This window comes from Littorina saxatilis, linkage group LG9, assembly GCF_037325665.1.
Source record: "Littorina saxatilis isolate snail1 linkage group LG9, US_GU_Lsax_2.0, whole genome shotgun sequence".
Taxonomy (NCBI): domain Eukaryota; kingdom Metazoa; phylum Mollusca; class Gastropoda; order Littorinimorpha; family Littorinidae; genus Littorina; species Littorina saxatilis.
Genome location: NC_090253.1, coordinates 14,229,019 through 14,255,574, shown reverse-complemented (window position 1 = coordinate 14,255,574; position 26,556 = coordinate 14,229,019). Strand labels below are relative to the sequence as shown.

The 26,556-nt window shown below is 47.3% G+C and overlaps 1 protein-coding gene across 1 annotated transcript in view; it reads right to left on the bottom strand.

The window, feature by feature from the left end:
* The window catches only part of LOC138975368 (inactive peptidyl-prolyl cis-trans isomerase FKBP6-like), a 40,613-nt gene that overhangs the window by 2,260 nt on the left and 11,797 nt on the right, over positions 1–26,556 (bottom strand). The window contains exons 6-13 of the mRNA XM_070348030.1: positions 21,943–22,013; positions 21,221–21,280; positions 19,632–19,691; positions 3,373–3,570; positions 2,519–2,628; positions 1,781–1,872; positions 1,076–1,166; positions 233–359 (exon numbers count right to left, since the gene is read on the bottom strand). Coding sequence (XP_070204131.1) covers positions 233–359; positions 1,076–1,166; positions 1,781–1,872; positions 2,519–2,628; positions 3,373–3,570; positions 19,632–19,691; positions 21,221–21,280; positions 21,943–22,013 — 809 coding nt within the window. The remainder of the gene's footprint in view (positions 1–232; positions 360–1,075; positions 1,167–1,780; positions 1,873–2,518; positions 2,629–3,372; positions 3,571–19,631; positions 19,692–21,220; positions 21,281–21,942; positions 22,014–26,556) is intronic.

Here is a 26,556-nt window from a genome sequence, read left to right as displayed (position 1 = left end):
AATCTTCGTCGAAGATTGCTTGGCCAAAATTTCAATCAATTTGATTGAAAAATGAGGGCGTGACAGTGCCACACACATACACACTTGAACACGAATACACACACACAGTCACAAACACACACTTGAACACACACACACACTGTCACAAACACACACTTGAACACACACACTCCCAGACACACACAGACACACACACACACACACACACTGTGACCCACAAACAGGGACTTACCGCTCCGTGTCGCTGTATGTTCAAACCCATGATGCCCGCTACCTCCACAATGCACGCGATCTCTGGCACACTAAGAGACTGCTCAGGGAACGGCATTTCTGTCATTTCAGCATCGCTTTTAAATTCCCTGAAGAAAAAAAACATCAAACTGTCAGTGAGCCTGGCAAATTTAGACCAAAACATCTCCACAAATATTTACTGTCATACTCTTCAGCTCCTCAAAAATCAAAGTTAAATTAGAAAAACTTGACCTTGTTTCATTTACAGAACTGAAAGGCCAGAAAAAGCTGAATACACTCAAACGAATTGAGCTATTTGATTTCATCCTTTTAAACATTCTAAGTATCTGTTTGCACCCTGATTGAGTCTATTTGCTTAGCATATCCACGGTGACATCTGAAGGCAGGCTTTAGATTGAGAAAATGGAGAAAAAAAAGCTAAGAAAAGCTTGAAAGCATGATTCATTGAAAACGTTTGAAAAAAATCCTGCAAATCTTGGGCAATCTGGGGATGCCAGATCTAGTCTCTTTCTTTCAAAGGCAGGCATTAGATTGAGAAAATGGAGAAAAAAAGGCTAAGAAAAGCTTGAAAGCACGATTCATTGAAAACGTTTGAAAAAAATCCTGCAAATCTTGGGCAATCTGGGGATGCCAGATCTAGTCTCTTTCTTTCAAATTTCCTGATATACCCCTAATAGCGGATGATCTAATTCCTAAAAATAATAAAAGAGAGGTACAGCTGACAGATTAATTACGTTTTGCTATCGCTTTGTGCGACTGTTTCGCTCATAATCTTGTCTATTGCTTTCAGCATTCAAAATAAACATGTCAATCATAAACTTACTCCAGTTTTTCAATCACCGTTCCCCGAAACCGAGCGGAACATTCTTCTTCTGGGTCGCTCGATTCTCTCTGGCTTTCCCTGTTGTCTGGTGCTGGAAATAAACAAATAAATGAATGAATAAATTTGAACAGAATCTCTGTGACGCCTTAGGCCAAAAAAAAATAGGTCTGTTTACGGTAACATAGGGTGAAAAAATAGGGTCGGTAGGTCGGGGTTTTTTTTGTTTTTGTTTTTGTTTTTTTCCATTTTTTTTTTCTCCCCTCTCTATGATGTTTCACAGTTCATTTCTTCTCATCAATCCCTGTTTTTGCCCAACATAACTATAAACAGTACTTTGAGCTTACCTCCCTTCTGTCGTCTGCTGTTTGAGCGAAAACAGCTCTATTTTGGATGCGTTTTTTGGGTTTTTTTCAGACGATCCAAATAAAAGATTAGGGTCGGGCCTAAAAACTAGGGTCGGTCGGGTTACCGTAAACAGACCTTTTTTTTTGTGCCTAAAACAAACATAAACTTACTGACTATGAACAGAGCGTCGAATAAAACAAGATACTGAAAGAAAAGGGCTGATTTCATTTCTGATATTTTGGCATATTTATTAATAAAATATGGCGAAGTTACTGGTCAACATGGACCCTGAAAGATAAATAGAGGGGGGGGGGGGGGGGGGGGGGGATGTGTTTGATAAAGGATGTTCATGCAACAGACCTGTTCTGCTGTCATCTGAAGCAGACAGTGACACCATACGTTGACACATCCTTCTGTAGTCTTCTGACTGGATTCTAAACTTCTTTATGTCTCTGAAACATTGGATGGCAAATCAAGGTAACACGCTCATTTTTCTGGTCGTCTCACCAATAGAGAGGTTGGTAGTTGCTGTGTTTTGTCTCTACAACCCTGGGGATCATACAAGACCACCAGAAGAGAGGTTGGTAGTTGCTGTGTTTTGTCTCTACAACCCAGGGGATCATACAAGACCACCAGAAGAGAGGTTGGTAGTTGCTGTGTTTTGTGTCTACAACCCAGGGGATCATACAAGGCCACCAGAAGAGAGGTTGGTAGTTGCTGTGTTTTGTCTCTACAACCCAGGGGATCATACAAGACCACCAGAAGAGAGGTTGGTAGTTGCTGTGTTTTGTCTCTACAACCCAGGGGATCATACAAGTGAGCTTCAAAGTTACAGGTCCAACACAAGTGTACAGGGCAAACTGATGTTTCCTTTAAACATACCACACCATGATTCTTTGACATGGAGCTGTGTTTGTAAATAAGGGGGTAAAACTGTAAAACTCTACAGAGGGTCTACAATATTTTTTAAAAAATTCAAAAATTTAATTTAAAGAAATAATTAAGCATGAGGATATTTTGTGAACGGAAAAATGCATTTTATCTGACTAAACACATACTCCTCAATGATGCGCTTGGTTGAAAAAAATTCCCACTCACTGTTCCAGTTTGGATAAAGCTTCTATGATCTCCTGGCTGAACTCGTTGAGCCTCTGTGCTTTCCTGTACATGGTCCTGGCGTTTTCAAACTCTGACATCGAGTGCAAAGCCTGTGTGAAAAAAGAAAAGAAATAATCAGACTACACAACAATTTATCATGCAGCTGGAGTCTGGTCAGCTTCTGGAATCTTTCAAAACCTGGCAGCAGCTCCCTTTTTTTTGGGGGGGGTGGGTATGGACGTGAACAGTCTGGTCCTCACCCAACTCTCTCTTCTGTCCCCAAGAAAGCTGTCAGGGATAACTCTGATAATCAAAAGCCTGAAAGCTTGCCTTCCTTCACCTCCCCTACTCCCCCCCCCCCCCCCCCCCATAAAAAAAAAAAAGAAGAAAACATTTTTAAAAAAAAGAAAACAAGAAATTCCTCCGAGGTAGGAAAAACACCCCCGTCCTTACCATTCTCACTGCCACCAACTGAGAAGGTTATTTCCCTTTGACCATTAATATGTCCCTCTATAAGTCCTTGTAGAATCTTAATCCACCAATAACTCCCTAACCGTGTGTTTGACTGGTCCCAATTTTTGTAAGGACCGTCTCAGGAATGTATAGAACCTGTTCACCAAGTTTGGTGACGATCGGTCCGTTCATTCTTGAGATCTATATGCGAACACAAACACACAAACAAACAAACAAACACATCGACCGAATCCTATACACACCCCTACACCGGGGGTGTAAAGATGCAAAACCCTCAAATCTTAGGATGTCAAGAGAAACTTTTAAATGCCGGATATCCGCACCGCAAAATCTCATGCCAGTAAACCCGGCAGTGCGTACGTCACTCAAATCCCCCTCACCTGTCCTTTGCGGAAGTAGGCCTTGACATTGCTGGGGTCAAGTTCAATGACCTTGTGGCACCAGGTGATGCAGGTTCCGTTCTGCTTGAGCCGGAGACAGCACAGGGCGATGTTGGAGTAGACCTTGACCAGCAGCTTCTTCTGCTCCGCCTCCTCCTCATCCGTCTTCAGGTGGTAGTCGTCCAGGATCTTCGCTGCCTGCACGACCAGTCAAAGTTATTAGAACTGACAGCTGTATGATCAAAAACAAAAAAAATAGACAGAAAGTGATCTCCAACCAACTTTCCCCCATCAACTGATCTCTGTTGCCTTGCCTGCATGATAACAACATTTTAACAACAATTATAATAAACAAGTCGCGTAAGGCGAAATTACTACATTTAGTCAAGCTGTGGAACTCACAGAATGAAACTGAACGTAGTCCGCCGCGAGTGCAAAAGGCAGTGAAAGTGATGAGCCTGTTTGGCGCGGTAGCGGTTGCGCTGTGCTTCATAGCACACTTTACTGTACCTCTCTTTGTTTTAACTTTCTGAGCGTGTTTTTAATCCAAACATATCATATCTATATGTTTTTGGAATCAGGAACCGACAAGGAATAAGATGAAAGTGTTTTTAAATTGATTTCGAAAATGTAATTTTGATCATAATTTTTATATTTTTAATTTTCAGAGCTTGTTTTTAATCCAAATATAACATATTTATATGTTTTTGGAATCAGGAAATGATGAAGAATAAAATGAACGTAAATTTGGATCGTTTTATATAAAAAAAGAAAGATTTTTAATGACCAAAGTCATTAATTAATTGTTAAGCCACCAAGCTGAAATGCAATACCAAAGTCCGGCCTTCGTCGAAGATTGCTTGGCCAAAATTTCAATTAATTTTGATTTAATATAATATACTTACCCAATTCTTATGAATGCATTGACTTTAGTCCCACATGCTAGATGTCGAAAAACCTCTCAAATTACCTGCCCTTAGTAGGGTGGTAACCAAGCTAAAAGCGACGCCATAGCCGTTGCTATGGCCTGACCTTGCTCGGTTACCCATAACACCACGTGAGCGCCAGCATCCGTAATAATCATTCGAGACTATTAGTCAAACAAACCCCCAAGGACATAATCCAGCGGGGACGGATGGGAGGGTATTAACTATAAGAATTGGGTAAGTATATTATATTAAATCAAAATTTAATTAAAAATTTTCGATTTAATCAAAAATTTTAGTAATAAATTTTCATTTGATTAATATACTTACCCAACTCACATATAGCAATTAACCCTAGTTCAGTGCTGGTAACGCTGTACGCGTCCCCTTGGTAACAAGGAAGGCGCCTCTAAAAAAAGAGTGACATGAGACCCGTAAGGGTGTCTAAGCCAGCCCGGAAACGAGACTGCCTTCCGTATGCGCGCGCATACACCGCCATATGCAATTCATTCTAAAGCGAAGCCCAACTCACTCCTTTTTTAGACCCAAACACCCACCACAGCGGGGAGGCGGGAGGGAATAAACGATGTGAGTTGGGTAAGTATATTAATCAAATGAAAATTTATTACTAAAATTTTTGATTAAATTACATATCTTACCCAACTCACATATAGCAGATTGCTACTATAGGTGGCGGGTATATAGAGAAATCATGAAATTAGAACCTGTTCCAAGGCTACCATAACCGGTAACGCGGAACTGCCGTCCTGTCCCAAGACGTCTCTGAGGGAGAGGTTAATAAAAACCTCCTCAGACCGCCCGTAAGCCGACTCCAGTACTTCAGCCAAACGGCCCGACCAGAGGACTGTCAAAGAGGAGGCCCAAGGCCTTGCCTCATACGGTGAGAGGCAAAACTGCCCTAACATCTCCAGACTGTGTTAATCACCAGGTAAGCACCTGTCTGATCAAAGTGGAGACTCACTTGGTTAAATAAACTTTCGCAATATCCTTACACCTTGCTGTGCTAAGTGATATCATAAAAGCTTCAGATTTTCTGACCCAATGCCGAGTCCGTGACAGGTACCTTCTGAGAGTCCTCACGGGACAAATAACCACATCAAGCTCCCCAGGAGCAAGAGTCCAGTGTAGCAGTCCATCTAGGTAAGGTTGACTTCAAAAAGTCATACCCCTACCAGAGTAGATAGACCTGTACCCACCCTAAAACAGTGTTTAACGTCATTTCCAACCGTTCAAGGTTAAATCAAGACGGAGACGAAAGATAAGGCAAATGGCCTTTAAATCAACGATCTAACAAGGTCCGTGAAAGTCAGAAAATTTTTCGAAAATCGAAATATTAAAAGAGCCAAACCTGACTCTAAAGGAGCCAAAATCTTGCTTCCTGAATTGAAAATACAATTGGAAGCTGGTTTTCCCCGTTTTCCGCATAAAAGCCAAGGTAGAATCACGATGGAGATGAAAGATAAGGCAAGTAACCTTTGATTCAATGATCTAACAAGATCCGTGCAAGTCGGAAAAAACTTCGAAACCCGAAAAGTTTTAATTGACTAAACGTGACTCTAAAGGAGCCACACCCTTGCTTCATGAATTGAAAATGCAACTCGAAGCTTGTTTTCCATTTTTGCTTAAATGCCAGAAAATTTCGAAGGAACCCAAAAGCCATAGATCAGTCTTTCTTGAAAAGATGTCCATATTCAAAATAGCCAGAAAGTATGCTTACTCCCACTTCTCACAGAAGCTACTAGAGTAAGCTTGGCCGTTTTCCGTGTAGATCCGCCAGGCTAGCCTTGAAACGGGTTAAAGCAACGCTGCACCAAGCCGTACCAAAGTGACAGAAATTACATAAAGTCTTAAAAATAAGACATGAAAGAAAAACGGAAACCCAGAATAGGTGGATCGCCACCTCATTACACGTAGAGAAGAGGAGTTCATTCCGTAAGAAATAAGCGCTTCGAACCAAGCCAGTCTAAGTGACAAGCGAACAAACACGCCCAAAACCCCTATAAAGACTCTGAATCAAATCCAGAGTTGAGGCGGAAGCCCCTAAGTATCCCAAGAATATCCTTACAGAAGACATCCGTGTAACTGGAATGTGAGAAAGCAAAGACGCCTTCTTGCCAGCCTTAAGAGGTCTGGAACCAAGATAGCAAAGACCCGTACTGTGCGACCAACAGGTCGCCAAAACGATCTATGAGAAAGATCCTGTGAAAGCGAGGGTATAGAGCCAAAAGCTAAAGTAGATAACAGCCAGCCTGAAGCTTTTCGTTTGGAAACAAACGACAGCCAAGGCCTGCCTTGCGCTTCCCTTTTACCGTGAGCGTCTCTTAGATAGATAAAAGCCCGCGTGCATAGAAGGGGTCTCAAAAAGAGACCTTTCAAACAAGAAAGAGATTAAAGCCTAGCCAAAAGAACAAAACTTTAAAGGCAGAGGCTTACCCTCAGGTAAAAAACCGGCAAAGTTAACTCCTTTGTATCTGCGTCCTGTCAGACCACAAAGATATCCAGTTAGAACGTAACCACCCAGGCGAGAGTAAAAGCGCGTTTTGTTCAAACGAGCCCATCATAAAAACCCGAAGCCACAAACTCCCCGAGCTAGGAGATCTTGATCTTACAGACACTTTCTCCTAGCTATCCAAATCCAGATGGATTTTAGCCAAACCCGAGGGCGGTTCCGTAGAACAAAAACAGAGAACCTAAGTTCTTAAGTTTGGAGTTAACCGAAGCCTACAGAAAGCGCTCCGCGAGTGACACGCTCTTAAGCGTAAGACACAAGCTAAAGCAACGCCGCCGCAGGTATAAAGTCGAACGTTGTCTACACAGGTAGTGGTGACAAAGAAGACTCGCTTGTGAAAACTCCACAAGTACAAAAAACCCCGCCAGAGGATCTAAGAACTTAACACTCAAAGATTCTCCTCAGAAGGCTCAAATCAACCTCAAAATGCCGCGAACAGCGACACAGCTGAAGTATAAGCCTCCCCTCGTTCAAAAGCATCATAACAATCATCGAAATGATGAGAACCAGTCACCAATCCCGATAAGGCAATACTTGCCAAAAATCGGAAAAGTTTTGAAAAAATTCAACACCGGAACTCCATGACCAAAACTCCATCCACCTGTCTCCTTCCAGCGGGAAAACTGGAAAAGGAAGTGGACACAGCCTGAATAACAGCAAAGGAACCGCAGCGACGGAACCGACAGCCAAAGGCTGAAAGGTGCCGACTACCAACACCCCAGTGTTAACGGTAGAAGGCTATCCCATCCTGTACCGGAAGCCACAGCCACAAAAGCGGAAGCGAACCGGCCGTGGATTAGTAAACATCAGAACCCACAGGTAGCATAAAAACACACCGGACGATCCCGTAGTCCTCAAACCATTTCAGCTGCGAGCACCACTGCACTTGCTAACATGAAACGGAACCTAAAATCAGGGCTCTTCAGTAATGCGTAAGCACCTTCATCTGAACAGCCGTCAAGCACAACCGTGCAATCCGGAAGCTGACTCCCTGTTTGACTTAACTGTCCAACAAAGAACCAGCCCTCCGTTCGCTACCTGCCCCCCGTTCCTGTCAAAACCTAAATGCCGTTTTCCACTGACCAGGCCACTGCGCTGGACAACTTAAACGGCAAGTTAAGCTGGGTGTCACCCACCACCGTGGACACACCCTCACAATCCTCTCCTTCCTACTTGGTTACAAAGTTAGGAAGGTGACCCCCAGAGAGACTTGCATGGTCAATCCAAGAATCACTCAGACCAACAACCTCCTGCCCCCAGGGCGGAAGCTTACGTTGCCCAGCCACGAAAATGCGTGCCACATTCCTCCTGCGAACGTACACCACTTTCACCGGAGAACCCGGCTACACGCGGCCAATTGCCAACTCCAGGGCAATGGACAACAAATCCAGGAAGCTGAAGAGAACATCCTGTTCCTCCGAACTTCCAGAAGTCGGAACCAGATAGAGGTAGAGTAAGTTACCCCTTTGTTCTCAACCACCCCTTCCGGTCAAAACTTAAATGCCGTTTTCCGCCGCCCACGTCACTGCGCTGGACAACTTGAACGGCAAGTTAAGCTGGGTGTCGTCCATCCCCGTGGACGCACTCGTTATCCTTTCCTTCATGCTCGCAATGGCAATCAGGAAGGTGACCCCCGGAAAGACGCTCCCGGCCAAGCCGTTCGCGGTCGATCCCAGAATCACCAACTTCCACAATACCTAAATGCCGTTTTCCGCTGCCCACGTCACTGCGCTGGACAACTTGAACGGCAAGTAAGCTGGGAGTCGTCCACCACCGTGGACGCCCCCTCGTTAACCTCTCCTTCATGCTCGCAATCGCAATCAGGAAGGTGACACCCAGAAAGACACTCCTGGTCGATCCAAGCACCACCTAGTTTCGCACACAGTGCCTAAATGCCGTTTTCCGCTGCCCACGTCACTGCGCTGGACAACTTGAACGGCAAGTAAGCTGGGAGTCGTCCACCACCGTGGACGCACCCTCGTTAACCTCTCCTTCATGCTCGCAATCGCAATCAGGAAGGTGACACCCAGAAAGACACTCCTGGTCGATCCAAGCACCACCTAGCTTTGCACACAGTAAACCAGTCGTCTTGCACTACCATGCAATCCGAAAGCTGACTCCCGTACTGACACCATTGTCTAGCAGAGAACCAGCTTTACTGTCTACCCCCCGCCCAGAGGGCGGGGTCGGAAGCCACACACACTCGCCCCCGTCCCCAGACTGAGCAGAGTGCAGTGGAACTTCCTTACGTGTACCAGGGCTCTTACTCCCCACTGAAAGGCCGCCAAAGCGGGTTGAGTCAGCCGAGAGATAAGAACTTTCGCCCGGCCGCCATGCGCCTGAGGCTACTCGCTCCTGACCACGTGCCAAGTTTTGGCCGGAGAACCCGGTTACTAACTCAGCAGACATACCTTGTGTACGAGACGGAACGCCGGAATGCGAACCCAAAAGCGGACACGGCACAATCTCCTCATCCTGAGAGGCATGCACCTCCGCTCTCGTGACTGTAGTGGCAGGAGACGAGCGAACGCTGGCAAGCGAAGAGACGCCAGCCACACCCGAGGGAAGAGAACGAAGCTCCGCTCTCGTCGAAGTAATCTCGGCCGCTAAAGTAGACACCTGCGAACTAAGAGATAACAACAAAGCAGCAACATCAGCGGATGCCAACCCCGGCACCACAGGGGGAGAATCCCCCTTAGCAGGTTTATTCACGTGAGCGGTCTTGTCAACCGGCTTAGCCGACAAAATGGCCGCTGTCTTGTCTACCGGCTTAGCGGGCAAATCAACAAACACATCAAAAGATTTTTTGCAAGAGTATCTTCACCAGAAACGGATTGTTTAGTCTTCCTAGAAGATTCTTTAGAAGAAGTGGGCGCAGCAGCTACCTTTTAGGCGTACACCTCTTCTTGGCATTGTCGGCCATGACACAACAAAGACTCACGAAAAATATTTGAAAAAATTTTTGCAAGTCCAAAAAGCGGCCAACAACGCTGCCAAAATCAAGAATAAACAAGAACGACCTCACCCCAACAGCAGTAGAGAAGTCCAGATGCAAGAAGATACCAAGAGGAACAACAAAGTCAAAAGACTAAGTCAAAACGGCTGAAACAGCCGGAGCGTACATCAAATGCGACCAGTCTCACTGGCGCTGAGCTTTGGAATGAATTGCATATGGCGGTGTATGCGCGCGCATACGGAAGGCAGTCTCGTTTCCGGGCTGGCTTAGACACCCTTACGGGTCTCATGTCACTCTTTTTTTAGAGGCGCCTTCCTTGTTACCAAGGGGACGCGTACAGCGTTACCAGCACTGAACTAGGGTTAATTGCTATATGTGAGTTGGGTAAGATATGTAATTTAATCACATATTCTTACTCCAATTCTTATGAATGCAGATTCCTCCTAAAGGCGGAGGGAACTTACTTATGTCCTTGCAAGCACCTGCCCTGCAGCGACCAAAGCCGGCAAAGCACTGGAGCCATCCAGTCGCGTGCAAGAGATGTCACGAAGGTAGAAGCTGATGAAAACATCGTCTGACTTCCAGTAAGCTGTCTGCAAGACATCGCTTAATCGCCCTGAACGTAAGACGGCCACAGAGGACGCCCAGGCTCTGGCCTCATGTACTCGAGCTGATGTCAGAGGAAGGACTGAACGCCCCCCCCCTCTCCTGAGAGAGCCACCACTCATATGCTCGTCTAATGAGGGTCGCCACCCATCTTGTAAGGGTCAATTTCGATATGTCCCTGTCATATTTTGTGTTCAATGAAATGAACAAAAGTTTTTGGCTTTTGGCCCTAACCAACTGAGTGCGAGCCAAGTAAGACTTCAAGGCCCTAACTGGACAGTTAGCTAAGTCAGGATCGTGCGAAGCTAGAATAGTCCCAAGCGGGGGGACTCGGACCACGGGCGGGGATTGGCCTGGCTTTTGATTTTTCGCGAGAAAACCAGGCCGGAAATGAAGTGACATTGAACCATCGCGCTCAAACGCGATGTCTTCCGACAAACCCGACAAGGCATGTATCTCACTGCCTCGCCGAGCGGTAGCCAGAAGAAGCAGAAAAACCGTCTTGCGTGTTAAATCAGTCAGGCTAGCAGCCTGCAAAGGCTCAAACGCCGCAGACCGCAAATATTCTAAAACCAAAAATAAGTCCCATGCCGGGACAGAGGTCCGTCTCTGCGCTTCCTGGAGAGCGGCCCCTTTGATCACACTAGCAATCACTCCGTTAACGTTAATCAATCTGCCTATCTGTCTCAGAGTAGCAGATATAGCAGAACGTCGGACTCTCAAAGCAGAGGCCGAACTGCCCTGCGCAGACAAAAAAGAGAGATGATTTGCCACCTGTAAAGAGCGCGGGGCCACAGCATTGACCCCCGCCTCCCTTCACCACTTGGCCCAGGCAGCCCAATGGCAAGCATACACAGACGCAGTCGAGGACCTATGCGCCTTAAAAACCAAATCCAGCGTCGAGTCTGAAGCGCCAGATTTCCGCAGTTCCGACCTCACAGTCTCCAAACGTGTAGGCGCAGGGCCTGCGGGTCTCTGTGCGGGATGCCTGTTCTTGGCTGAACGAGCTCTCCCCGCACTAGATTTAGAGGGATCGGAACTCCTTTTGCCAACAACAGCAGATCTGGAAACCACTGCTGGGAAGGCCACCAGGGGGCTACCAGCAGCAGGAGCTCCGGACGATTCAGCTCGGCTTTCCTCACCACTCTGCTGAGCAGAGGGAAGGGAGGATATGCGTAGGCCTGAAGGCCGCTCCACGAGATCTCCAACGCATTGCTTGCCCAAGCTTCCGTGTCCGGAAAGGGAGACACGAAAATGGGAAGTCTCTTTGAAAACCTCGTTGCAAATAGATCGATCATGGGCTTCTCCACCTGTGCCCACAGGCGTTGGAGCGCCCCATGAGTGATCGTCCATTCGGTGTGCAACACCTGAGAGGACCTGCTGAGCGCATCCGCCAGTGCGTTGAGCTTGCCCGGAAGAAACTCTGCTGAGATCATGACCCGATGCGAGTGGCACCACACCAGAACCTCGCACGCCCTGTCTGACAGGGAAAACGACCGAGCTCCCCCCTGCTTGTTGATGTAAGCAGCGACAGTGGTATTGTCCGTGTGCAACCGGACATGTCTGCCGCCCACCAGAGGGAGAAACGCAAGCAAACCGAGGGAAACCGCCTCCAACTCCAGGCGATTGATATGCCAAAGACGCTGGGACTGAGTCCAAAGACCGGAGGCCGCCTGGCCCCCGATGTGAGCCCCCCACCCGGCCATTGACGCATCCGTAAATAGGTCTATGTCCGGAGGGGGCAGAGAGATGGGAACCCCCTGAGAGATCCAGTCTAGGTCCAACCACCGAGCAGTCGCGTGACTGAACCATCCCTGCGTGGGGACGATTTTGTCCCAATCCTGCGAAGCCGGCTCCCAGAGAGAGCTGAGCGCAGCCTGGAAAGGCCTCTTGTACTACCTCTCTAAGGGAACCAGAGTTGCCATAGATTCCATTTGGCCCAGAATCGAGGTAAGGACCCTCACCGAAGCCTGCTGGCTGCCAGCCACGGCCAAAATGAGAGCATGAAGCTTCTGAATTCTCTCCTGCGTAGGCCGGACCGTCCAAGCGACAGTGTCGAACGCCATACCGAGGTAAACAAACCTCTGCGAGGGAGTCAATTCCGACTTCGCTTGGTTCACAGAGAACCCCAGGCTCAGAGCCCGGTTCAACACTACCTGAGTGTTCAAGTGGCACACTGATTGACCCTGATTCAGAATCAACCAGTCGTCGAGGTACGTCCGTAGACGAATACCTCTTTGCCTGATCAGCGCTGTCTGATCACCAAAGTGAAAACCCACGGGGCCAGGGACAGCCCGAAGGGCAGAGCCCTGAATTGAAAGATCCGATGACCCCAGCGGAAACGAAGCCACTTTCTGTCCACTTGATGCATAAGGATATGAAAGTAGGCGTCCGTCAAATCCACCGAAGTCACCCAATCTCCCCGGCGTAGGGCCTCCCTGACCGAAGCTGGTGTTTCCATACGAAACTTGATCTTCCGAAGAAACTTGTTCAAGAACGAAAGATCGAGAACAGGCCTCCAGCGGCCCGACGCCTTGGGCACTACAAACAGGCGTCCGTAAAACCCCGGCGAGGAGTGATCCACAATCTCTTCTATAGCCTTCTTGGCCAAAAGAGACCTGATCTCTGTTTCTATGGCCACTCTGGCCTCTTGGCTGGCCGGAAAACGAAAGGGAGGAGGAACCCTGGTCAAGGGAGCCTTTTCCCCCTCCCACAACAGCCGGAATCCCGATCGCACCACCCGTAAAATCCATTGGCTGTGCACTAACGCCTGCCACATGGAAATAGCCCTGGTGGGGCCCCCCGCCACCACAAGAGTGGGGGGAACAGGGGTGATGTGATCGGGAGAGCCTCATTGGGGGGAGGGCTTTCGAGCCCCACCCCTCCCCTTCCCGAACGAGGGTTTCTTAGGATAAGGAGCACCCTTAGCTGGTGCGGCCTTATCTCCCTGTTCCTTAGGACGAGAGGAGTTGTGCTGCTTCTTGTTCCAGAAAGGCTTAGAAGAAGACTGAGATTTATTCGAAAATTTTTAATTAAATTTTGATTTAATATAATATACTTACCCAATTCTTATGAATGCATTGACTTTAGTCCCACATGCTAGATGTCGAAAAACCTCTCAAATTACCTGCCCTTAGTAGGGTGGTAACCAAGCTAAAAGCGACGCCATAGCCGTTGCTATGGCCTGACCTTGCTCGGTTACCCATAACACCCTGCGCACCACGTGAGCGCCAGCATCCGTAATAATCATTCGAGACTATTTGTCAAACAAACCCCCAAGGACATAATCCAGCGGGGACGGATGGGAGGGTATTAACTATAAGAATTGGGTAAGTATATTATATTAAATCAAAATTTAATTAAAAATTTTCGATTTAATCACATATTCTTACTCCAATTCTTATGAATGCAGATTCCTCCTAAAGGTGGAGGGAACCTACTTATGTCCTTGTAAGAACCTGCCCTGCAGCAACTAAAACCAGCAATGAACTGGAGCCATCAAGCCGCGTGCAGGAGATATCCCGAAGATAGAAACCGATGAACACATCATCTGATCTCCAGTAAGCCGTTTGCAAAGCTTCGCCTAGGCGACCAGAACGCAACACGGCAATAAAAGAAGCACAAAATCTGTACCCGAGCCGTTGGCAAACCTCGCATAGGCGAGAGGAACACCACCAGCCAGAGAAGAACACCAGACTCCCGAACGCCTGAAAAGGAATAGAGGGAGGACTGAACGCCCCCCCCCCCCCCCCCTGTTCGGAACGCACCACTCATAGGACTGTCCTATGAATGTAGCAGAGCCCCTAGAGAGAGACAAATAAAAGACGTCTCTTTCGCTCCATTGTAAAGAAATAAGAACCTGAGCTAAAGCTCGTGGTTCCAAAAGACAGTAACGTCAAAAAAGGGATTAAAAAAGTCCAACCAGACAGTTAGAAAATCCGAATCTCCCGGAGCGATAATCCTCCCAAGAGGAGGGAATCAAACACCAGAGGATATTGACCAGGTTTCTGAAACCCCAAAACCTGGCCAAAAACCGTGAACAAACGGAACCAAAAGCCCTAAGGCTACATCCTCTGGCAAACCCCAAAACGCATGTGCCTCACCGCCCTATAGGGCTGAGGCCCAGAGTAAGTAGAACAAAGTCCCACGCGCTAAACAAGGGGGAGCCTCTAAACCTCGTAAAACAAGGTCCCTTGATCATGCCGACAAGAGCGCCATGAGCAACAGAAGAGAGGCCTATTTGTTTCAAAACAGCTGAGATAGCCGATAAGCCGGAACCTCAAAGAAGAGGCCCAGCTGTCCAAAGCCAAAAACTGAAACAGAGGTGAAAAACCACCTGGCTTGAGAGAGGGGCGCTAAGGAGTTGCACCCCCGCTCTAAATCCCCAATTGGCCAAGGGGGCCAAAAAAGGAGCATACACAGATAAAGTGGAGGAAATATATGCTTCGTTCCCAAAGACCAGAGTCAGAACCCATGATCTAAAACACAAACAGCACGCCTCCGGACCCGTCAGCAGAAGGGCCAACCCCTGTGCAAGCCCTGAAAGGACCTGTTGAGCGAGTCGGCCAGATCGCAGAGCTGGCCGGGGAGAAATTCCCCTGAGAAAAATGATTTAGTGTGAAACCCAATCAGAATCCCCTATACTCTGTCTGACAGGGAGCGAGAACTTGCTCACCCCAGCTAGTTCACATAAGAAGCAACAGAAGAATTGCCCGAATGCAACAGGCCATGCCTGTAAATAGCAAAAAGGGAAAGGCTAGTAGACTAAGAGCCACTGCTCCTAACCTCAGGCAAAAGAGAAGCCCAAGGATTCACGTCTACATCACAGCCTCAAGACTGCAATCACCATTGCAGGCCCCATCTAGACGAAAACGCATCCAAAAAGCGGTCTAAGTCCAGGGGGAAACAGAGCTAGGGAAAAAAGTCCCCTGAGCGATCCAAAAGGATTCCAGCCACCTTCCCGAGTGGAGGAACCCACTCTGGAGGAGGACCCTCATGTCCCAGACCTGAGAGGCCGAACCCCCGAAAAAACTTGAGGAAAGACTAAAGAGCCAGTATAGCTATCGATACCGTCCGACCGAAGATCGGGTCTAAAGACCCCGCAGAGGCCTGCTCTCGTGCCAGTCTGGCAGTGAAAAGAGCTTATAGCCTCCCTATTCTCTCTTGTGTGAAGAATAAACCTTCCAAGAGACAAAGTCGAACAGCATGCCCAGGTAAAAACCTGGGATAAGGACAGCTCGGAATTTAGCCTGGTTACTGAGAGCACCAGGCAAAAAACCTGGTTCAACACCAAAAGAAAGTGCAGCTGACAAGCTGATTGACCTTGAAAAAGCTCAACCAGCCCCCGAGAAAGTCCAGAGACCAACACCCCCAGAAACCGAGCCCTTTCCTGTGTGCAGAAACACAGAAGGAAAGCTCATGTGAGAGCACCGAGGAAAATCTCAGCCAAAGCTGAAAGCTCTAGCCCATGCCGACCCACCTCCCGCAGAGAGGGAGGCGACACTGAACCAAAACACCCCTTTGCAACTGGGAGCGCCTAAATGCGCCGCCAGAGGTCCAAGAAGGAAGGGAAAGATTCCAGCTATTGAGTAGGTTTCAACAACCCCCGAAAAAGCCTGACCCTTGCTTCCTGCAACCAGCATGAAATCAAACCCCTTGTAAAGGAAGGAGATCACACCAAGCCAAAACAGTGTGGGCCTAAAACGTCACAGAGAAACCACTCCGCTCCGTGACGACCCTAGCCCAAGCTGCCAGCAGCCTGGCTAAAGCCTTATCCAAGGCATCCTCCCTAACTCAAAAGAGCGTTCCGGGAGGATAAGATTGCCTATAAGAAAGCACAGAAGAGAGTCTCAGCCAAAGCAGAAAACTCCAAACCATGCCATCCTATCTCCTCCAGAGAGGAGAGGGAGGAGTAATATCATGAAAACTCCATGTTCCCTGTGGTCTGTAAGAGAAGCCAGAAACTAACCCCTGGCCATAAAAAAGTCCGGATCAGACCCTGAGCCTGAAAAATTCCCTGCTATCTTCTTCCGCACTAAAAGTGAGGACGAAGCAGCCTGAAACCCCGAGGCCAGCAGTCCCCTGCGTAAAAAGCAGCGGGAAAGGTGTAGGCTGAAGACCACTATCCTAAAGTGCGGATCAAGCCAAAAAGTGTGGCATGTGGCAGGCAATCACCGCAGACTCAGCAAATGAAACAAATTGCGAGAAAGCCTGTGAAAACCCAAAGGCATCCCGGAAGAGGAAGGAAGAGAGACACCCCCAACCTATCCGGGCCAAAGTAAACTGCAACAGCAGCCGCTCTATGTATGGGAAGCCTACAATCAGTAGGCAACCCTATACACTCCCCCTCCTTAAACAAGAAGTCCGAACCTAACCACCAGTTGTGTAAAACACAAAAGGAGGGGAGGCAGGGGAGGTCGCGCACTAAATCTCCTGCCAATAACCCGCCAAGAGTGTGGATGAAAAGCGTGATCAGTCTCTGACTGCCAACCCAAAACCGCCCACCTGAACCAGAGGTGGGGGGAAGAGGGGTTGGTAACTGGCACAGATCTCTGCCAAGAAGAAGAGAGAGTGGAGAAGCAAGACAAAGCCGGGCCCGGCGCGTCTTACCCCACCCGCTGTGCGAGAGAAGCATCTCAGTGCTAAGAACCAGACTACCTGGTATGACCACAACCCACCCCAAGCGGGGAGGGGGGCGGTCCAGCACGGCCGTAACCCCAAGACGGGGTAAGGACTGAAACAGAGAAACGGCCGTAAACGGCCGATCCTCGCTCGTCCACCTGCCGAAGTCAAGTAGCCCTATCACTCACCCACCCCTAGGAGGGGGGGGGGGGGGTGACCTACGCTGGCTACGGACAATGACCACCGGCCAGGCGATACTAAAGCCGAGTCCCTGCAGATCATTGTGAACACAAAGAATGGGAGACTGGAGAGAAAGGGTACGTTCTGTCTCCGCCTGACCATGTAGCCAGCCGGCACAGCCCGTGCAGAGAACAAAACGGAGCAAAGCTCATTGTTCCCTGACCACTGTGCGAGACACCCTGCCGAGAACAAAAGAGAGTCAAGCTCATTGTTTCGCGACCGCTACCCGCGACAAGCGCGGGCAGCTAACACAGCCACCTGCCCCAAACGGAGCAGAGAAGGAGTATGTAAGGTAGCCTGGAAAGCCGTACATAGCACCCCCACTGTGTAGCAAGGCCTGAGCCAAGCCACCCCCAGATGAGGAGGGGGGTGGCTCGTCGCAGCAGTAAGAGCGACGGAGAGAGACGAACCGAAAAACGGCCGACCCCCCTCCGTCCACCTGCCGTAATCCTATAGCCCACCGACCACACAACCCGATAGGGGAGGAGGACGACTGTCGGGCCAGGACAATAGAGGCACAGACTGTGAAGACAGTCCAACAGCGCCCACCCCGTCCGACCCAGAGGGAGGGACAGGGTGGAACGCTGCTCCAGCCCCCACCCGATCCTGCCCAGCGGGCGGGAAAGAGTGAGCCACTGATACCCCCCCACCCTGCCCCAAATGGAGCAGAGAAGGGGTATGTAACGTAGCCTGGAAAGCCGCCACCCCAACGCGCCCGGGGGGCGGGAAAGGGTGGGAAGCTAACACAGCCCCCTGCCCCCAGTGGGACAAGGTGGGATCAAACCCAGGCTGTGACTTACCAGGCCCCCTCTCTCCCTCTCCCGCAAGGGGAGAGAGCTGACTTCCCACTGCAGTGTTGCTAAAAGCAAGCTGAGCGGGAAGAGAAAGAGAGGAAGCAGACCCCCTCTCCTTACGGAGAGAGTGTTCGAGCGCAACCGCAGCACTACCAGAGGCAGAGAGGGAAGGCCCGAACTGGTCAGGTGCACCAAGCAAGTGCGCAGAAGAAATGGCCGCCCGGCCACCCCCCCCATCCGCAGGAGTCGCCGGAGTCGACGACGACGACGACCCCAGCCGAGCCAGGGAGGAAGGATCCCCTACCGCCGGAGGCAGAGGAGGGACCCCAGAGCGAGACGCAAACTGTTGAGAAATAAAATCAAACAATTCGGACTTTAACGAGCCCAGGGCTGAAGGCCCCGGCTCCTCACCCCCATCAGGGGACGCGAGCTGTGAGCGAACGGAACCCGTCCTCGGAGGGATAGGAACATCAAACGAAGTGCTATTTGACGGATCTTCTACCCGCATAATAGGCAAATCAACGCTCTTGGCTTTACCCTTAGCTTTAGCTTTCTTAACTGGGCTAAGAGCCTTGTCGCCTTCCAGTCTCGCACTCAGTTTAGCTTTGTTGTCGGCCATTTTAAGACCGGCGAAAAACAGTCACCCAGAACAAAATTATCTGCGTGCGTGTTCAAAACAAAGCTATCAACATTTACATTCCAAACGTAAAAAGGAAAGATCTCACCCAAAAGGTAGACGGACAGGTAGACCCCCAAGAACCGGCTAGTCTCACGGACGAGCAGGCATGTGAAGGCCAAAAGTGAGAGCGAAATTCGGACACGTCCACCGTGTGTTGTCGAAAGTCGAGAATGATTATTACGGATGCTGGCGCTCACGTGGTGCGCAGGGTGTTATGGGTAACCAAGCAAGGTCAGGCCATAGCAACGGCTATGGCGTCGCTTTTAGCTTGGTTACCACCCTACTAAGGGCAGGTAATTTGAGAGGTTTTTTCGACATCTAGCATGTGGGACTAAAGTCAATGCATTCATAAGAATTGGAGTAAGAATATGTGATTAAATGAGGGCGTGACAGTGCCGCCTCAACTTTCACGAAAAGCCGGATATGACGTCATCAAAGACATTTATCAAAAAAATGAAAAAAACGTTCGGGGATTTCATACCCAGGAACTCTCATGTCAAATTTCATAAAGATCGGTCCAGTAGTTTAGTCTGAATCGCTCTACACACTCACACGCACAGACAGACACACACACACACATACACCACGACCCTCGTCTCGATTCCCCCTCTATGTTAAAACATAGAAAGTGATACTTAACCAACTTTCCCCCATCCCCTGATCTCTGCTGCCTTGCCTGCATGATAACAAAATTTTAACAAAAATTATAATAAAAAACAGAAAATGATACTCAACCAACTTCCCCCCAACTTCCCACCTAACGATGCAAAAAGAGGGAGAGCAATGCACAGATATAATCTTACTTTGACTGGTTGCTTTGTTAGAGAAGCCACAATGTACTTACCATGTTGTACCTAGGCCTCATTGCAGTTACCCTCTTAGTTGTATCTAGCCAAACAATACTTACCCTTTTGTATTTAGCCAAAGCTCTCTGGATCATGTTTGTGTTGAAGAGCTGATTACCTTCCTGAAAGAAAAACAAACAAACAAACAAGTACAGTTATAAAATCATGAATATAACAGCTTGTCTTTCAAACCAGTCTCCAGAAGATAAAGGAATGCTGATGGCTTCATACAAATACATATAACGTCCCATGTAAACCATATCAGAATTAAATCATCAAAGACCTGTTGGGTTCTTGGATAGGAAATTGGACTTGAACACACACCAAACAATCTGCAGTCTGACTAGTTTCCGAGGAAAGCGGGATATTTTTTCTTTTTCTTTTTTCCGAATTTATTGTCTTGGCGACACCTGTTTGAATCCGCAAATTAATTCAGCGCAAAAGAAATTTAAAAAAAAGAAACAAGTCGCGTAAGGCGATATTACTACATTTAGTCAAGCTGTGGAACTCACAGAATGAAACTGAACGTAGTCCGCCGCTAGTGCAAAAGGCAGTGAAAGTGACGAGCCTGTTTGGCTCGGTTGCGCTGTGCTTCATAGCACGCTTTACTGTACCTCTCTTCGTTTTAACTTTCTGAGCGTGTTTTTAATCCAAACATATCATATCTATATGTTTTTGGAATCAGGAACCGACAAGGAATAAGATGAAATAGTTTTTAAAACGATTTCGGAAATTTAATTTTAATAATAATTTTTATATTTTTAATTTTCAGAGCTTGTTTTTAATCCAAATATAACATATTTATATGTTTTTGGAATCAGAAAATGATGAAGAATAAGATGAACGTAAATTTGGATCGTTTTATATATATTTTGTTTTTTTATACAATTTTCAGATTTTTAATGACCAAAGTCATTAATTAATTTTTAAGCCACCAAGCTGAAATGCAATACCGAACACCGGCCTTCGTCGAAGATTGCTGGGCCAAAATTTCAATCAATTTGATTGAAAAATGAGGGTGTGACAGTGCCGCCTCAACTTTTACAAAAAGCCGGATATGACGTCATCAAAGGTATTTATCGAAAAAAAGAAAAAAACGTCCGGGGATATCATTCCCAGGAACTCTCATGTCAAATGTCATAAAGATCGGTCCAGTAGTTTGGTCTGAATCGCTCTACACACACACACAGACACACAGACAGACACACACACACACACACACACCACACCCTTGTCTCGATTCCCCCCTCTACGTTAAAACATTTAGTCAAAACTTGACTAAATGTAAAAAAAAAGCAAACAGTCTGTTGATTTGGGCCATGTATCCAAGTGGGAAAATGTAGGAATTCCATGTAAAGAGAAGTGAGATGGTGTATAAGATTGTTTGAACAGGAAGGGAGATACATGTGTACCTTCAAGAATTCTGGGGTCATCTCAAGAACATTTTTGCAATACTTTGTAGTATGATGATTTGCACATGATCTTTTCGAATTAAAAAGGTTTTGTTAAATATATACCTATCAATGTGTTTATGTGTGTGTGTGTGTGTTTATGTGTGTGTGTGTTTGTGTGTGTGTGTGCATGTGCGTGCGTGCGTGTATATAATCATGCGTATATGTGCTGTGGAGAGCGGGAGGATCTTTTTTCTTACCTCTCTTTCCGCCTTGGAAACCTTGCACACAAAAGCAAAGGTCACTCCCTTCCTTTCCCCCTGCAAAGAACAGACATCAGACATTTGTACCAAGACATTTCTAACAAGACAAAACATAAGATGAAATATGAAGCATGTCTAAACTGATGAATAACAATCATTTGTATAGTGGACCGGTAAATGTCCTTCATCAAAGTCAAACTGAATTAAATCTTCTTCTTTTGTTTGTTTGGGTGGACTTCCTCTCCCATGTGCACTCGCTTCTATGCCCGAGTGGCATACGTGTATGGCCTGTGGTTTTTTTTCGGCGGCCTTTGTAGGCAGACAATTATTCTATTAGAATTCTGACCTAGATTACACAATCTTTAAAGTGGATATTTAACTAGCCTTGTGCTTGTATGTAAACACGAAGGTGGATTAATATACTTAAGATTGATTTAAGGCGCTTACGTTGTGTATTGTTGCTGTTTTTAAGATGATTATATTTAAGATTGTAAGGCGCTTAGAACTATTTTAGGATTTGCGCCCTATAAATACCCTTATTATTATTATTATTATAAGGCACAAGCCAGTCTGCACATAATTTGACCTGGGAGATCGAAAAAATCTCCAACCTTAACCCAGCAGGTTGAGCCGGGATTCAAACCTTGAACCTTCAAGCTTGAAGACAAGACGTCCTTACCTCTAGGCTTTCACGCCAGTCACGATGAACGTCAACTCACCTCTGTCATCTGGTAGTAGTCGTCGACCCCTTCACGTTCCACAAAGCTCACCAGCTCAATGTCAAACAGCACTAGCAGACACACAGACAGAAGCAACAGTTTATCAACAGAGAAGCTAGAGGATTTCAGAGATGGTATAAATACATATACAGTAGAAACTCCCTTATAAGACATGATCCGATTATTAATCAATCAATCAATATGAGGCTTATACATGTATCGCGCATATTCCGTTGGTACAGTTCTATGCGCAGGGATTTATTTATTTTTTTATTTTATTTTATACAATTTATATCGCGCACATATTCAAGGCGCAGGGATTTATTTATGCCGTGTGAGATGGAATTTTTTACACAATACATCACGCATTCACATCGGCCAGCAGATCGCAGCCATTTCGGCGCATATCCTACTTTTCACGGCCTATTATTCCAAGTCACACGGGTATTTTGGTCGACATTTTTATCTATGCCTATACAATATTACCAGGAAAGACCCTTTTGTCAATCGTGGGATCTTTAACGTGCACACCCCAATGTAGTGTACACGAAGGGACATCGGTTTTTCGTCTCATCCGAAAGACTAGACTAGACTAGACTAGACTAGACTAGACTAGACTAGACTAGACTAGACTAGACTAGACTAGACTAGACTAGACTAGACTCGATTAGATTCGCTTCCTTATAAGACCCCGTTTTCTGTTCATAATCCCACTAAATTTACTCCCATGTTAAGACTCCCTCCGGCGGGGATGTAGCTCAGTCAGTAGCGCGCTGGATTTGTATCCAGTTGGCCGCTGCCAGCGTGAGTTCGTCCCCACGTCCGGCGAGAGATTTATTTCTGAGTCAACTTTGTGTGCAGACTCTCTCCTCGGTGTCCGAACACCCCCGTGTGTACACGCAAGCACAAGACCAAGTGCGCACGAAAAAGATCCTGTAATCCATGTCCGAGTTCGGTGGGTTATAGAAACACGAAAATACCCAGCATGCTTCCTCCGAAAACGGCATATGGCTGCCTAAATGGCGGGGTAAAAAACGGTCATACACGTAAAATTCCACTCGTGCAAAAAACACGAGTGTACGTGGGAGTTTCAGCCCACGAACGCAGAAGAAGAAGAAGAAGAAGACTCCTTCCTTCTTAAGACTTGATTGTCTGAGACAGATTTTTTTTTCGGTCTTAAAAGGTATACTAATTCACACATAACATATCAGTTTATAATAATTTACAGGGACTGCTGAACTACCAGTCCCACACATTCTTAGTTTCGATCTTCAGGAGCTTATATCTATTGAACCAGCGACCTAAAAGACTTTTTTCTATAAATCATAGCTAAAGAGTTATTCTTTCCTTTGACCAGGAAATCAAGTGCGAGTCATCACTGCTGAAATATATTGTGGCCAAACTGTGGCATTGGGGTTGTAAGAGACATTAGGCTCCAAAATATACGTCGTTTGTTTCTGACGACAAGGCTCCAAAAATAAAGGTCAGCAACTATTTTGATCAACTTTTGTTTTCCTATTTACACTACCGGGTAGGCACATGATACTTTTTCTTGGCTGGAAATCGTGCAAGCTGTGTCCCCTGGAAGTCAGAAAAAAGTAACTTTCCTTTTAAAGTCTGAAGAATCGAGTTTTGAAAATTTTCATCTAAATTTTAATTTGATTATATACTTACCCAACTCACATACAGCAATTTACTCCAGTTTAGTGCTAGGACGCTGAATAGCATCGCCTTGGTAACAAGGGGAGGTCACCCTAAAAAAGAGCTACCTTGACCCCTTAACATGACAAAGTCACGCGTGACTTCCTGACCTTGCCGCCATCTTTGAATCATTCAATCGAAAGCGAACATAGAAAAATTTCCCTCTTTTTTAGGAAAAAAACCCCATAAAAACCCCAAAAGCGGGGCAGGCGGGCGGGTATCAACTATGTGAGTTGGGTAAGTATATAATCAAATTAAAATTTAGATGAAAATTTTCAATTAAATTACATTCTTATCCCAACTCACATACAGCAGAATGCTAATGAAGGAGGTGGGAAAACAAAATTCCACTTGTCCAGCAGCGACAAAGGCTGGTAGGGAGCTACTGCCACCATGACGAGTGCTGGCCACATCTCGCAGGTAAAAGTTGATGAAAAACGCCCTGCGATTTCCAGTAGGCAGCGTCTAAGACCTCTGCCAGCACGCCTGAGCGGAGGACTGCCAGAGAAGTAGCCCAGGCTCTGGCTTCATGAGTTCTTGACAACTTCATAGGAAGGACAGAATGCCCAATCCCAACTTGTCTGTGCCACCACGCATACGCTTGTTTAATAAGCGTAGAGACCCATCTTACCAAAGTGACCCGCGACAAGTCCTTGCTCCTTTCAGTGCCAACTGAGATGAAGAGCAGTTTTTGGTCCCTAGACCTAATGGGCGTGGTACGGGATAAGTAGCTGGTAAGAGTACAAACAGGACAATTGACCATATCAGGGTCACCAGACGCAAGAATCCTACTTAAAGGAGGAATGCGAATAACAGAGGAGGACAGACCTTGTTTTTGGTTTTGGCAAGGAACTCCGGCCGAAATCTTAAAACAAAAGAGCCATAGCTCTCAAAAGAAATATCCTTAGCCAGGCCTGAAAGAGCGTGCACCTCACCGCCTCCACGGGCAGAGGCTAACAAAACGAGGAACAAGGCTTTACGAGTCAAGTTAGCTAAGCTCGCTGAAGCTAAAGGTTCGAAATCCGAAGAGGCTAGAAACTTGAGTACCAAAAAAATAAGTCCCACGCGGGAAGAGGGGACTTAGCCTTCGTAAAACCAATCGCTGCCCCCTTAAGAACACTAGCAATTACACTGCCCAGGTTAATGCTATGCCCTAATTGCTTCAGAGTAGAAGAAATGGCTGAGCGCCTGACTCTCAAAAAAAGAAGGAGCCAAGCCCTGAGCAGCCAAACACGAGAGATGATTTGCTACATGCATAGAGCGAGGTGAAGTAGCAGTAACTCCATTCTCCGAGCACCACTTTGTCCAAGCTGACCAGTGTGACGCATAAACAGTGCTGGTCGATTCCCTGTGGGCCTTTTGGACAAAGCCTAAAGTAGCGTCTGAGGAGCCAGAACGGCGCAGCGACCTAGAAAGAATGGAGGGCCGTCTGCGAGGCGAAGGAGGACGGGGAACCAATGTTGGCTGGGCCACCAAGGGGCCACCAACACCAAGCAAGGCTGTCCCCGCTCCGCCTTCCTGAGAACCTTTCCCAAGAGATGAAAAGGGGGGAAAGCATAGGCTCAGACGCGACCAGTTTACTTCGAGGGCGTCTGTTTCCCTCCCCTCTGGGTCTGGAAAGGGGGAGATAAAGACCTGAAGCCTGCAGGAGAATCTTGTCACAAACAGATCGACTGTAGGCTTGCCGAAATGCCACCCAGACGTTGTAGGACCTGATGAGTCAGAGACTACTCCGTGTGCATCGTACACTACGGGCGACTGAAGTAGTCCGCAAGAACGTTGAGTATGCCTGGGACGTACTTCGCTGACAACAGAATAAGGTGCTGGCTGCCCCAGGCAAGAATCTGACCTGACCTGACAGAAGAGCGAGAGACAAAGTGCCTCCCTGTTTGTTGAAAAAGGCCGACATGGTCGTGTTGTCTGTGCGAACCCCAATTTATTCGTTCCTGACCATAGACAGAAACGATTGGAGTCCCAGGAAAACAGCCTCTAACTCTAGGGCATTAATGTGCCCCCCACTCTGCGTCTCGTTCCACAGACCTGACGCAGTGTGAACAGAAAGATAGGCACCCCAGCCCTCCATAGACGCGTCTGTGAACAGAAACTCGTCCGGGGGGGGGCAAACGAAATTGGCACTCCCTGTGAAATCCCAGGGAGCAGCCACTGCCTCGTTGTGTGCCGACACCAGCTTTCAAGAGAGACTACTGTCTCCCAGCCCTGAAGAGAAGGCTTCCACAGCGAACTCAGGGCAGCCTGAAATGGCCGCTTGTGGACTCTGCCTAAGGGCACAAGAGTGGCCATCGATTCCATTTGGCCAAAAAGAGAGGTCAGAACACGAACAGCCGCTCTCTTTATCAAGGACAGAGTACGAAACAGACTTTGCAACCTGTCCACCCTTCTCTGTGAAGGGCGTACCCGCCAAACGACGGTGTATGTCTTTGCGTGTGGAAGAAAAACAACCCCAATGCTAAAAACGTCTGTGCCAAACCTAGGCTTAGCCACATGATGGTGATTAGTTCTTTCCGTAACCTCTTAGAAAGAAAAGCTGAAACTAAGGAATTCCTGCGAGTCCTTTGTGCTGCGCAGCGAAAGTCGCTGACAGAAGCCACTGCCTCAAGAGGTAGGCTTAGCCGGAAAAGTTCCGACTGAGAGGTTACGAGCAATGGCTCAGTGAGCCTAAAAATTTAGTCAGAATGTGAGCCCATAATTTGGACATGTTCTGGCGACTTGTCAGAAACCAAAGCTTATGACCCTGATGAGAAAGCGCAATTCTGTAAGCCGTAAAAGCTGAGAAAGTTTTAACAGCTTGCCTTGTTTTTCACCACAGAGGCAAAAAACAAAAATTGAGGCCTTAGCAACTTCACCCTAGAAGGTGAAAAATAAGAGGTATGCCGCACCAAAGATGGGCGTACA